This window comes from Emys orbicularis, chromosome 6, assembly GCF_028017835.1.
Source record: "Emys orbicularis isolate rEmyOrb1 chromosome 6, rEmyOrb1.hap1, whole genome shotgun sequence".
Lineage (NCBI taxonomy): Eukaryota > Metazoa > Chordata > Testudines > Emydidae > Emys > Emys orbicularis.
In genome coordinates, this window is record NC_088688.1 from 97262927 (window position 1) to 97275005 (window position 12079).

The window sequence follows — 12079 nt, forward strand, 5'->3', positions numbered from 1 at the left end:
CCCGAAAAACTCTCGTGGGGGCCCCTGCGGGGCCCGGGGCAAATTGCCCCACTTGCCCCCCCCCTTGCGGCCCTGGATAGGAGAGGGCAGTTCCATTTTATTTGCAGCCTAACGCTATCAGGCGTTGGGCTCCAGATCTATCCCCTCCCCTTCCTTTTTCGGTTGTTTTTGTTTTAAGACATGTAGCCAATGCAGTTCGCACAAGTGTTTTTCGCTGACGGCTGACACCAGAGTAGCAGGAGTGTGTGTGTTTGGGGATGTGTTTGCAGCCCAACCAACGGGTGGATCATTGCCAGGTCCCGCTCCTCCTAATCGCAAAATATGCTGCTCCCAGCCCAGGTGCTCAGCAAGTAAGCGGACTTTGTTTTCTGCAGGCTGGAGCTCGGAAACCTGTAGCGTCCAAGGCTGACTCGGCAGCAACGGGGAGGAGAAAGCGCCTTCCAGCGCCAGTAACCACTCCCCAAAGGGAAAGTCATTAGGGGGTGGAGAGACAGCGCTAGGTGCAGGGGAAGCCGCTATTGGTACGCAGGGAATTGACAGCAGCCCCCTGAGTGCAGGAGGCAGCCAGGCAGAGCGAGCGACAGCCCGGAGCAGCAGCATCCCGCTCCTGCCCGAACCACGTCTCTCCCCGCGGCAACTCTGAGCGCCACCGGCCGCCTCCCTCCGGACACCGCCATGGACTCCCCACAGAAGCCGCCCCTCGCTCACCTCTTCAAAGGGACCTTCGTGCACGCCACCCGCTCCTCGCCCATGGACGTGCTGCAAGGCCACCTGCTGGGCGTGGGCGATGACGGGAGAGTGAGTGGGAGGCGGGGGTGTGAAGGGCGTGGTGGTGGCGTGCGGGGGACGGGGGCTGGAATACCGGGGCACGTGTGGCAAGGGGGAGGGGCTGGAATATTGGGGTGCGGGGCAAGGACGTCTGTGTGTTCTGTTGGGGTGCCGGGCGCGGGCAGAGGTGCGTGTGTGGAGGGGTTAGGTAATATCGAGGTGTGTAGGGAGGGGTATTGCAGGAGAGGAGGGATGGCATACTGGGGTGCCTCTGTGGGGGTGTGCATAAGAGTGGGAGGATACAGTGTTGGGGTTTTGCATGTGGTACCATGTGGGGGTGAGATGGGTTTTCTGTAGCGTTGCATATGTGTGTTCTAGTGGGGGTATGTACATGTAAGGTTAACAGGTGTGTGGTTACTGTGGGCGCATGCATGCTGTGTTTTTGAGTGACTTTCTTTGCGATCTTTCAATGAGGCTGTTAGCCGAGGAGGACATGAAGCAGAGTGGTCTGACGCGCTGTCAAAAAGCAGACATAAATGATGTGGATGTATTTTTGGCATATCTTTGCTTTTCTTTAGGAAGATTTGAAATGCTGTGGTATATTCATTTCTAGGTATACAGATGCCTCCCAAAGTATTCATTTGCTCTCACTTGTGGCTTGAAATTGTAATTTGATTTCTTGAGTCAATGTTCTGCAAAGGGTAGGGGGAAAAGTGTTCCAGACTCATTTTTGCTGGGAAGAGGTTGAAAATGTTTAAGGAAACAAGTTAAATTGGGGGAAGCAATAGAAGCAAATATTTTATGATCGGTAGGAGTTAGCTAGAGGTAACTGGTAATTCAAAGAGTTAGCTTCATAGACAGGATAAACCACTTGGCATCTTTGGAGGAACCTGCCCATGATGTATAGATTACTTTGTTTTCAAAACAGCAGTTAATTTGGACCATAAATGTTTCCTCCAGTTTTTAATTTTCCATTCTCAGTAAAAATAAAATTCAGACTATATCTTTTTAAATTATTTCTATAAGAATAGCACAATTCTTTTTGTAGTGATGAATAGTCTCACTAGACATTTTCTCTTGTCAGAAGCAAAAAATGTATATACAGAGTAATAACTGACTGATGACTACAGAGCTTTGAAAATAGAAAGTACTCTATGAAATAAGAATTATTAATATAACTCATGGATTACTGATTCAGTGATGTGAGCCAATTTAAAAAAAAAGAAAATTACTCTTATTAATTGTGCAAGAACAAATATGATGGGGAAGCTATGTTATTGCCCTAAGAATATTAAATCTAGGCCTCAATCCTACAATGAGCTCTGCACAGGTAGATCCTTGAGCCTTGTGGAATCCCACTGACTTCAATGGAGCTTCATGTGTAGATAAATTATAGAAAGATAATTTTCATCACCACGTCTCCTCTTTGTTGTAAGGAGGAATACAGCAATTTATGTCTGGCTTGCATAAAATTTGACAGGTATGACTAGCAGACTGAACTATGGAGCCCTTAAAAACACTCTCTCCTCCCGCCCCCTCCCCCTCTTCTTATTCTCACCATGGCCTGAATTTTGCACTTTGATCAGACTGGGTTTCCATCAAATGCAGATTTGATTGCAGGATTAGGACCTAACTTCCTCTTTCAGGGGCCATTGTGGGAGCCTTTTTATGGCTCATTAAGGCTTGGTGTAAAACCCACTGAAGTCAATGGAAAGACTCTTCTTAACTTCAAAGGGCTCTGGCTAAAAAGTTAAATTTCTATACAGCTGAGTGGCTGCCAACTAAAGACAATATAGTTGAGTGAATGGTTAAAGAGTTTGCTTAATATATTTCAAAGTTAGTGAGTTCAGTACTTTAAACTTCTACGGTTATATTTTATTATTGCAGTGTCCGCTGAATCACTGTATTTTCCCCACACATAGTGCCTGATTCTGTAGTTTTAATTCATGCAGAGCTCCCATTAGAATCAGTGAGAATTTGATTGTGTAAAGACTGCAAGATTAGAAACTTGATTAGCCTTATCATTCAAATATATTCTATATATTTGGAAAATATTTCAATATTTTTGTTGAAGAATTAAAATAGAAGACTCTAAAATGGGATTGTTCAGACTCACAGAGCACATCAGGGGTTGTGTGTAGGAATCTCACAGAGGTCACTGCAGGAAGAAATGAGCCCTGGGGAAGAGATGAGAAGGAGAAGCTGGAAGTCATGTGACCCATGGGAAGCGGAAGAGACTCCCATGCAGAAGGGGAGGCTTGGAAGGCAGTAGAAAGATGATGGGGAGAAGGTTACAAAGGGGTGGTGAGAGTGGGGGCTTGGGCTGAGCAAGGTGGAAACAGGAGGGCAGGCACGAGTGGAGCTGGGTAGGGTCTTAGAGGAGAGGAGAAGTCTGACCCAGATGCAGGAAGCAGAAGGACGACAGTGGAGACTCTGAAGAAGTGAGTGATATGAACAGAACCACAGAGGAGAAAGGTGATTTTAGCAGCAGCACTTTGGCTGAGCCAAGTGGGAGCACATCTCAGCTGGGCCGGAGAAGAGGCAGTTGCAGGAGTCAAGAGGAGAGATGACTTAAGAAGGGAGTAGAATTTAGTTAGCGTGTGGGGAAGGGATGGAAAAACAGAGTATTCAATGGCAGCTTGGGTGTGGGCTTCATGGAGGTTGCATGCTGGGGAGATCCAGGACAGAGAGGCAGAGAAGGAGGGGATCAAGGCAGCAGGAATTGATGGTAATGAATCTTCTTTTCCTTTGCATCCAGTTGGCCTGGGTATGGTGGGAAGGGGAATTCCCTGAGGCCTGTAAAGCTCTTTGAGATCTTTAGCTGGGTGGTGCTCTAGGAGGGCAGGGCATTTTGGTTCTGGGATAGAGAGTAAGTTCCTGCCCCTCCCACTCCCTACTGCAACAAACAATTCTGGTGGCTCCTAAGCAATCACAAACTTTAGCTTGAAGGGTTGTGGCACTGCACATGCAATCAGTCCCAAAATTTCCAGGGATGTTCAAGGCACCAATAGACAGAACCCTAATGATTTGGGTGAAAATCAGAAAACCATAAAAGATTGATTTCCATTGGTGAGAGAGGAAAATCAGGCCCACAGAGTGCCCCTTTGGTGCTGAACAAAGGTAATATCTATGGTGCCTCTGCTGCGGCCTACATCTATATAGCTGACTTTAGCATAGCTAGAGCAACCTTAATTTGTAATTTCTTAACCTTTGAATGTTTAGACTGACAACCTTCATATTTCAGTAAACATTCTTTTGCATTTAAGTTCCTATGGTTTATTAAAAATAATAAAAAGTGGAACATAATTGGCTTGTGCAGTTCACAGACATTTCTGCCTTCACCAGACGATCTTGTGAGTGCCGTTTTCTGCTATTTGTCTTGCGTAGCATACAAACTCTGCTGGTTTGACCATCTCAGCTTATCAGTTTGTTGAGCCAGCAAATGTTTTTCTAACCAGTTGCTCATTTAACAAGCTAGGCAAAGATGTGTAGTATGTTGATCTTTAAGTGGGCAGCTAACAATTTAATGGAATGTAATACTGTGCATGCTCAGTTGTACATTTTCAAATGTGTATTGCAATTAAACAGGATAGTGTGGGGTTTTATGATGGTTTTATTAGCATGAATTTAGAATGACTTTGCAGTAGTTATACAAGTCATCTAAAACAACTGCCAAAAAATCCACTTCTTTCTTACCATACCATCATATATTCTGTTTATTCCATATTTTACAGAGGTTTTAGAGTTGTTTTTTTAATGGTCCTAATTTTTTCATCTCCCTGCCCTCAGAGACTTTAAGGTCAGAAGGGATCATCATGATCCTCTAGTCTGACCTCCTGCACATTGCAGGCCACAGAACCTAGTCCATCTACTTCTGTAATAGACTCCTAACCTCTGGCTGAGTTACTGAAATCCTCAAATCCTGGTTTAAAGACTTCAAGGTACAGAGAATCCACCATTTACACGAGTTTAAACCTGCAAGTGACCCATGCTGCAGAGGAAGGCGAAAACCTCCCAGAGTCTCTGCCAATCTGACCCATGGAAAATTCCTTCCTGATCCCAAGTATGGTGATCAGTGAGACCTTGATTTTTCTCACTATCATTAGTATAATTGTACACACCGTTGAAGGCAAGAAAAATTATCACTTAAAATTTAAGATATTAAAAATAGTTTTTATATTTTGCTCTACAATTTTTTCTAATGTTGTAATTTTAAAGTCTGATAATCTCATAATCCGATAAAGATAGAAGCATGAGAAAGGATGGAGTCTCAAGACCAAATACTAGCCCTGATGTTTTGCGAGATAATAGAATTTATGTATGCACTGGACCAGGACTGAATATTATCCATATTGAGCCTTGGGCCAGTGAAATTTTGTGGAAAAATTCACATTTGGAAGAAAGAAGGAAACAATTTTATGGGCTTTTAACAAAACAAAACATAGTTGTCTGTTTTGGTTTTTAAAAGCCTCCTGGGAAAGATAGATAAACAAGCAAAGTGCCAGTGACATATTTAAAGGTACAAGTTCAATAGAGAATGCATGGTGATAAGGTATGGTATAAAGTTTTTAGTGGCATGAGTTTGGGATAGCTGCGTTGCTCAGAAAGATGGGTTACTCACTAGTAACCATCGTTGTTCAAGAGTCAACTTAGTGTGTTCATACTTGTGGATGTGGCTTACACTCACAAAGTGTGGAAAGATAATTTTTTTAAAAAGTGCCTTCTGTAATCTCTCTTCCTCTATTTCCTTTCTCCACACCATTATATTTTTATTAAAATTTCAAACTATTCATATTTCCCATGATAGAAAATCTAACCATTTTTCTACAGCCAAGAGAAAAAGAAGGCCCAAATCCGCTTCCACTGAGGTTAATGAGAGTTTAGGCATTAAATTCAAGGGAATCTGTATTACGCCCAGAAAGAGAAATATCCAAAACAAACCATACTTACATTGATAATATATAAAATCCAAGATGGGAAAAGTCCAGCCATACAAAGATGGGATAATGACATTTGGTGCAAAGTGCATCTGCCAAGATGAAGCTTATTTAGCCTGGTTGAGCTAAAACAGATTCTGTAAATATCACCATAAATTGATAGTGATTTAATTAAACCATTAGATGTGAACTTGCCTCGGTTGAATAACCATGTGATCTTATTGCTGTTGACCTTTTCCCCATCCCACCTCTTCTGTACGTTATACTGGTGTGTTCCTTTCTGTCTAAAGTTAGGCTCCAATCTTGCAAAGACTTACACACATGTTAAGCATGTGAATTGTCCTAATTGACTTCTGTGGGATTCAAATCTTTGCAGGATTGGGACCTCAGATTTGCAACCTCATCCGTGAAGTGCCAAGCCTGGTTTTGGTTGCTATATAAATAAAAATACTAATGACCATACTGAAATGCGTTGGAACATGACTGCAAACTTCAGACTAGTTATGAGCTGAAATAAATCATGTTTAAATTCATCTCTCATTGGTGACATAGCTTATTTAGAAAGGTTTATTCTCTAAGGAGGAAAAAAAGATACATAAATGACTTACCACCTCTATTCAGCAGTGGAGAGTCAGTTACTACTGTACTTCAGTATAATCAAATGGAAGTTTGGGCTTGTTTCTATTCTGATTTGTATTTACATATGAAGTAGTAGGTAGTGAAAAAGGTAGGAGTGTGCGATTTCAACTTATTGCTCCCATGAAATAAGAGCCTCACCTATAAACAAACCTGTAAAGCAATTTTCTCTCTAAGTTTCCCACACTGCAAAAGTTGGGTCCCAAATGCTTTAGGCTACCAGGAATTATGGGTGAGTGATTGATGTGGAAAACTTCAATTCTATTTTGAATTATACATAATTGTATTAACTCATTCTACGTTTTTAATAACTTCAGAAAGACAAAAGGTACTCACGAGTACTGGCAATCTCTTCTTGGTACCGATCAGAAGTACCATTGGTATCTAGGTTAATCTGAAAATTCCATTTCTTTCTATTACAGTGCACTAGATTGAAACTGGGCACCAGTCCCCGTTTAGCATTCTATCATTGGTACAACCAATCCACCCTGGCCATATGGGAGAACTAGTTCCAGATCATGTAACTGTACTTGGGTGGGAAAAAGGATTTTATCCGATTCCTTTGAAAATAACAGTTTGAATTAATTTCCATGGTGCATTCACCTATTTGAACTGTTAGGAAGTAATTAAAAAATTCTCCTGCATCATAAAGTCCCTGGTTGATCTCTAGTTCTTTCGCAGACACAGAGGCCCTGATTTTCCAGTGTAATTGTTTGCACCAGTGCAAGAAGAGTGCAGTACATGACCATTTTGATATGGCAGCATTTTGCATCCACTTTCCATTGATGTCAATGACTGCACATGCAATGACTGCAGAGTAATAAAAAATATGACCCAGCGACCATTATTAATTAGGTGTCAGTTGTTATACACAGGCACATAAAACTCAAAAACAAAGACACTTGATGGCTGTGTAGGTGATGCCTTGTGGGGAACCTATGTTTGTGTGAACAGCATGAGTCCACGTTTATGAATGTTCATTGACCTAGGTAGATTTTCAGGGGAAGTACTAGAACCCACCCTTACTCTGCTTTAATTTCATTCATGGTTCTAGACTAACCTTTCACACAGCCCTGTTATTGCCTAATTTTTCTGTCTTTAGGGACTGTATATTTCTGCTAGGATGAATTCTACATGACTGATTACAGTAAAGCTTTCTGTTGTTCCAGAACTGAATCATTTCAAAACATCTTGAGTAATGGTTTGCTATGAATAAAATACCCACTCCCATTCCATGGCAACAAGTCTGTTTCCAGCATTTGCCATCTGGTAGTTCATGTTTGTCTCTTACTTACTTTGTTCAGCAGCTAGCATTAGTCATTCCCCATCCATTTTTACTTCAGTATCTCTGTGACATTTTCTTTATTGCTCATCAGAAATTTCAGTAGGTCTGGAATATAAAACACCTGCAGGTGTCCAACTGATTGAACTGGCTGAACACACCAAACATGCTTTCAAAAAAGAGAGAGAGATGTTGCCTTATCTGAAGTGTCAATGGATTATTACACTTTTCTGATTGTTGTTAAATAAATATTTTATTGTAGTGTCCTAAGGTTCCAAAGGAACTTAGTGAAAAATCTGCAATCACACACTATTCAAAAATACGCAGGATTCCGAAAAAAAAAAACAGCTTTTTCAATTAAAATCTTAGTTATTGTTTAAAAATTCTTAGATTTTCCCCAGGGAGACCCTTATTTATATCTTTTCATTAAATAAAACTAACTTATAATAACCATGTATCCAGGTACCTAGCTGGTCCATGTTAAACCATGGGTGGGGTTTTTGCTGTTTTGTTGTCCTTGTCCTCCCTTTCCCTGCTCCATCTTATTGTGTGTTTACATCAGTTATTAAATCTTGTCTAAGGACTGATCAATGTACAGTTTTTGTACCACTATAACTATATACGTTTAGAAATTAGAATAGTTAATATTGTACAGCCCCCTAGTGTTGATGCAATTATGCCCATATAAAGTTGCTTTAGCATTATATCTTATTCCCTTATATTTATGTTAGGCAATTCTTTTGACCCTTATGTTGCTGGATACTGTAAATTTGAGTTCCAGTAAGGCCACCATAGAGCTGCCTCTTCTTTCATATGGCATTTGAAAAGCAATGGGCTGGGATTATAATTGTATTTTAAGATTTGAAAGCCATTCTAATGCTTTTGGGGTAGCTAGGTGAATCCCCTTTGTACCACCACTGTAAGTGTGAATAAGGCAGTTGTCTGTGATGTGTTGCACGGTTTGTATTTCACCACAGTTACAATTTGGTGGTTCTTGGATTTTATATTTGTGGAAGAAATATCTACACCTTCCATGCATTGTCTGAATGCAGTTGAGTGCAGGCCCCTTCCTACAGGGAAGGCAGAATCAACGAGAATGGTGGGGAAGCTGCTGCACCGAACTGGTGCGCAGTACTCCACTGGTGACAAAACAAGAGCTTGTACTGACATTCGAAGTGTGCATGCTGTTGACAATAGGGGGTGCTACTACCCCTGAAATGGATCTTTACTGGCTCCCGGTGGAGCAGATTACTGTCATACCAGTGAAAAAGGTCCACAGTAATTATCTTCAATACACAGCATTTTATTGAGAAGAAATTACACAAGCGGTAAAGGGTTATATTAAGTACATAACTCCTATGTTAGACATTAAGAGCTATACATTCCTCTTAACGAGTCTCTCTTTCACAAACACACAGAACCAGGCCCTGTGCTAGCCTCACACAGTTCCTGCTTGGCAAGCAGAGAAGGTGGTTACCAATTTCATAGATGGCTTCTTCCTTCCTGGTCTGTTCTTCTCAGCCCTCTGGTCTGTCTCAGATTCCCTTGAGGCAAGGCCTTGGTTGCCTTGAGACCCCTCTGGTTCACAGTCCTAGTCGAGCCCACGGTGCAGAGTTTTGGCTACTCTGTCTGGCAGTGTTGCTTCTTCAACCGTCAATTAAGGAATCCCAACCACAGTAATTTACTTTGCTTGATTCTTATACTCTTTTGCCTCAAAGGAGTCACATGTCTTAAAAGCATGCCCAGTGGGCGTATTGTTACTAATTTTACCTAATTAGTGTTTTAGAAAGGGCTGGGGAGGGTGGTACCAAACGAAGCTCACCCCACGTTTACTCACTTATCAATCATTCACTCTGGTTCTTTATAAGATCATTACAACCAGGTCGACCTGTGCTCCATGCTGGAACTTTAAGCATGTGATATTTACTTTTGCACGGGCCCATATTTGCTGACCAATAGGTTCAATATTGATCATACATGCAGACTTTGCTAGTTCTTTATCAAATATGCTTCTGCCTAAAGGGAACCTGCTCCCAGGATCCTCTGCAGCCATTCACCCATGTTTAAGTCACGCCAAGTTATGCTCACACCATTCATTCAGTATGGCCACACTAATTTAGCACCATCCCACACAGGCATCACATCCCCAGGATGTGTCAGCAAGCTTCTGAATGATGTTAACCCTTCTTTTTGGTGGTGTCAAGGTATTGGCAATAGCTTGGCATCCAATCGAGGGTAACTCCAAGGTACCATGGATTGTGGTCATGCAATAAAGGCAGACCACAAAAGTCCACTTTCAGTGTCACTTTGGCCTCGTGGCTGTTCAAGTGGAAGGCAGAGATGAGTGTTTTCAAAGGGTTTCAGTTGCCAAGCTTTGAAATACGTCTCAAGCATCTGGAAGTCATTTTTCGTAACCTTCTCTGCGGCCTTCAGAGAGGATGCTTGCATTGCTAGCACAATATCATCTGCATAGATGAATTTACAGGATGATATGACTGCAGTGTTGCTGATATAGAGATTGAACAGTGCAGGCGCTAAAACGGATCCATAGAGCCAGGGCCGGCTCCAGGTTTTTTGCCGCCTCAAGCAAAAAAAAAAAAAAAGGGGGGGGGGAGGTGGAGTGCTGCCACCGAAGCAAAAAAAAAAAAAAAAAAAGGGGCCCGGAGTGCCGCCCCTTGAAAAGGGCCGCCCCAAGCACATGCTTGGAATGCTGGTGCCTAGAGCTGGCCCTGCATAGAGCTGTAAGCTGAGAAACCCACTACTACTAGCAGAATTGTTGTACACCAGCTGTTATGAAGTGTGAAGGTGGATGCTGGAACTATGCCAATCACATAGGGTATGTCTACACTACGAAATTAGATCAAATTTATAGAAGCCAGTTTTATAGATATCGGGTTTTATACAGTCGATTGTGTGTGTCCCCACATAAAATGCTCTAAGTGCATTAAGTCGGCGGACCGCGTCCACAGTACCGAGGCTAGCGTCGACTTCCGGAGCGTTGCACTGTGGGTAGCTATCCCACAGTTCCCGCAGTCTCCGCCGCCCATTGGAATTCTGGGTTGAGATCCCAATGCCTGATCATGCCAAACAGTGTCGCGGTGGGTTCTGGGTACATGTCATGAGGCCCCTCCCCCTCCGTCAGAGCAACGGCAGACAATTGATTCGCTCCTTTTTACCTGGGTTACCTGTGCAGACGACATACCACGGCAAGCATGGAGCCCGCTCAGCTCAGCTCACCGTCACCATATGTCATCTGGGTGTCAGCAGACGTGGTACTGCATTGCTACACAGCAGCAGCTAATTGCCTTTTGGCAGTAGACGGTGCAGTATGACTGGTAGCATTCATCGGCTATCTGGGTGCTGGCAGACGTGTGGCCTCATTGCTACACAGCAGCAGCCCCTTGCCTTTTGGCAGTAGATGGTGTATTAAGACTGGTATCCGTCATCGTCGTATTCCAGTTCAATCAGAGGCACCTGGGCAGACACGCTTTGTCTCCTGGAGACTCAGTCCTGCCGGCAGTCCTATTGAACCGTCTTGATGATGATGGCTAGCAGTCGTAGTACAGTATCTTCTGCCAAGCACCCAGAAGATGCCGAGGGCTATCAGTCATGCTGCACCGTCTGCTGCCAGCTTAAGATGTAAAAAATAGATGAATTCATTTGCTTCCCCCTCCCTCCGTGAAATCAACGGCCTGCTAAACCCAGGGTTTTGAGTTCAATCTTTGGGGGGGGCCATTCTGTGTGACAGTTGTTTGTGTTTCTCCCTGATGCACAGCCACCTTTGTTGATTTTAATACCCTGTACCTGTACGCCATGTCGTCAGTTGCCCCTCCCTCCCTCCATCAGTTTCGCGCCTTTTTTCAGACAAGACGCCATAGCACTGGGATCATGGAGCCCGCTCAGATCACCGCGGCAATTATGAGCACTATGAACACCACGCGCATTGTCCTGGAGTATATGCAGAGCCAGGACATGCAAAAGCAAAACCAGGACCAGCCGAGGAGGCGATTGCAGCATGGCGACGAGAATGATGAGGAAATTGACATGGACATAGCCCTCACACAAGGTACGGGCCCCAGCAATGTGCAAATCATGGTGTTACTGGGGCAGGTTCATGCCGTGGAACGCCGATTCTGGGCCCGGGAAACAAGCACAGACTGGTGGGACCGCATCGTGTTGCAGGTGTGGGACGATTCCCAGTGGCTGCGAAACTTTCGCATGTGTAAGGGCACTTTCATGGAACTTTGTGACTTGCTTTCCCCTGCCCTGAAGCACCAGAATACCAGGATGAAAGTAGCCCTCACAGTTGAGAAGCGAGTGGCGATAGCCCTGTGGAAGCTTGCAACGCCAGACAGCTACCGGTCAGTCAGGAATCAATTTGGAGTGGGCAAATCTACTGTGGGGGCTGCTGTGATCCAAGTTGCCAGGGCAATGAAAGACCTGGTGATATCAAGGG

General features: G+C 43.5%; 1 protein-coding gene across 1 annotated transcript in view; it reads left to right on the forward strand.

Annotated features, from left to right (window-relative positions):
• The first annotated feature begins 484 nt into the window (after positions 1-484).
• Positions 485-12079, forward strand: part of GDA (guanine deaminase) — a 77802-nt gene continuing 66207 nt past the window's right edge. Inside the window, exon 1 of the mRNA XM_065406532.1 lies at positions 485-798. Coding sequence (XP_065262604.1) covers positions 676-798 — 123 coding nt within the window. The 5' untranslated portion in view covers positions 485-675. The remainder of the gene's footprint in view (positions 799-12079) is intronic.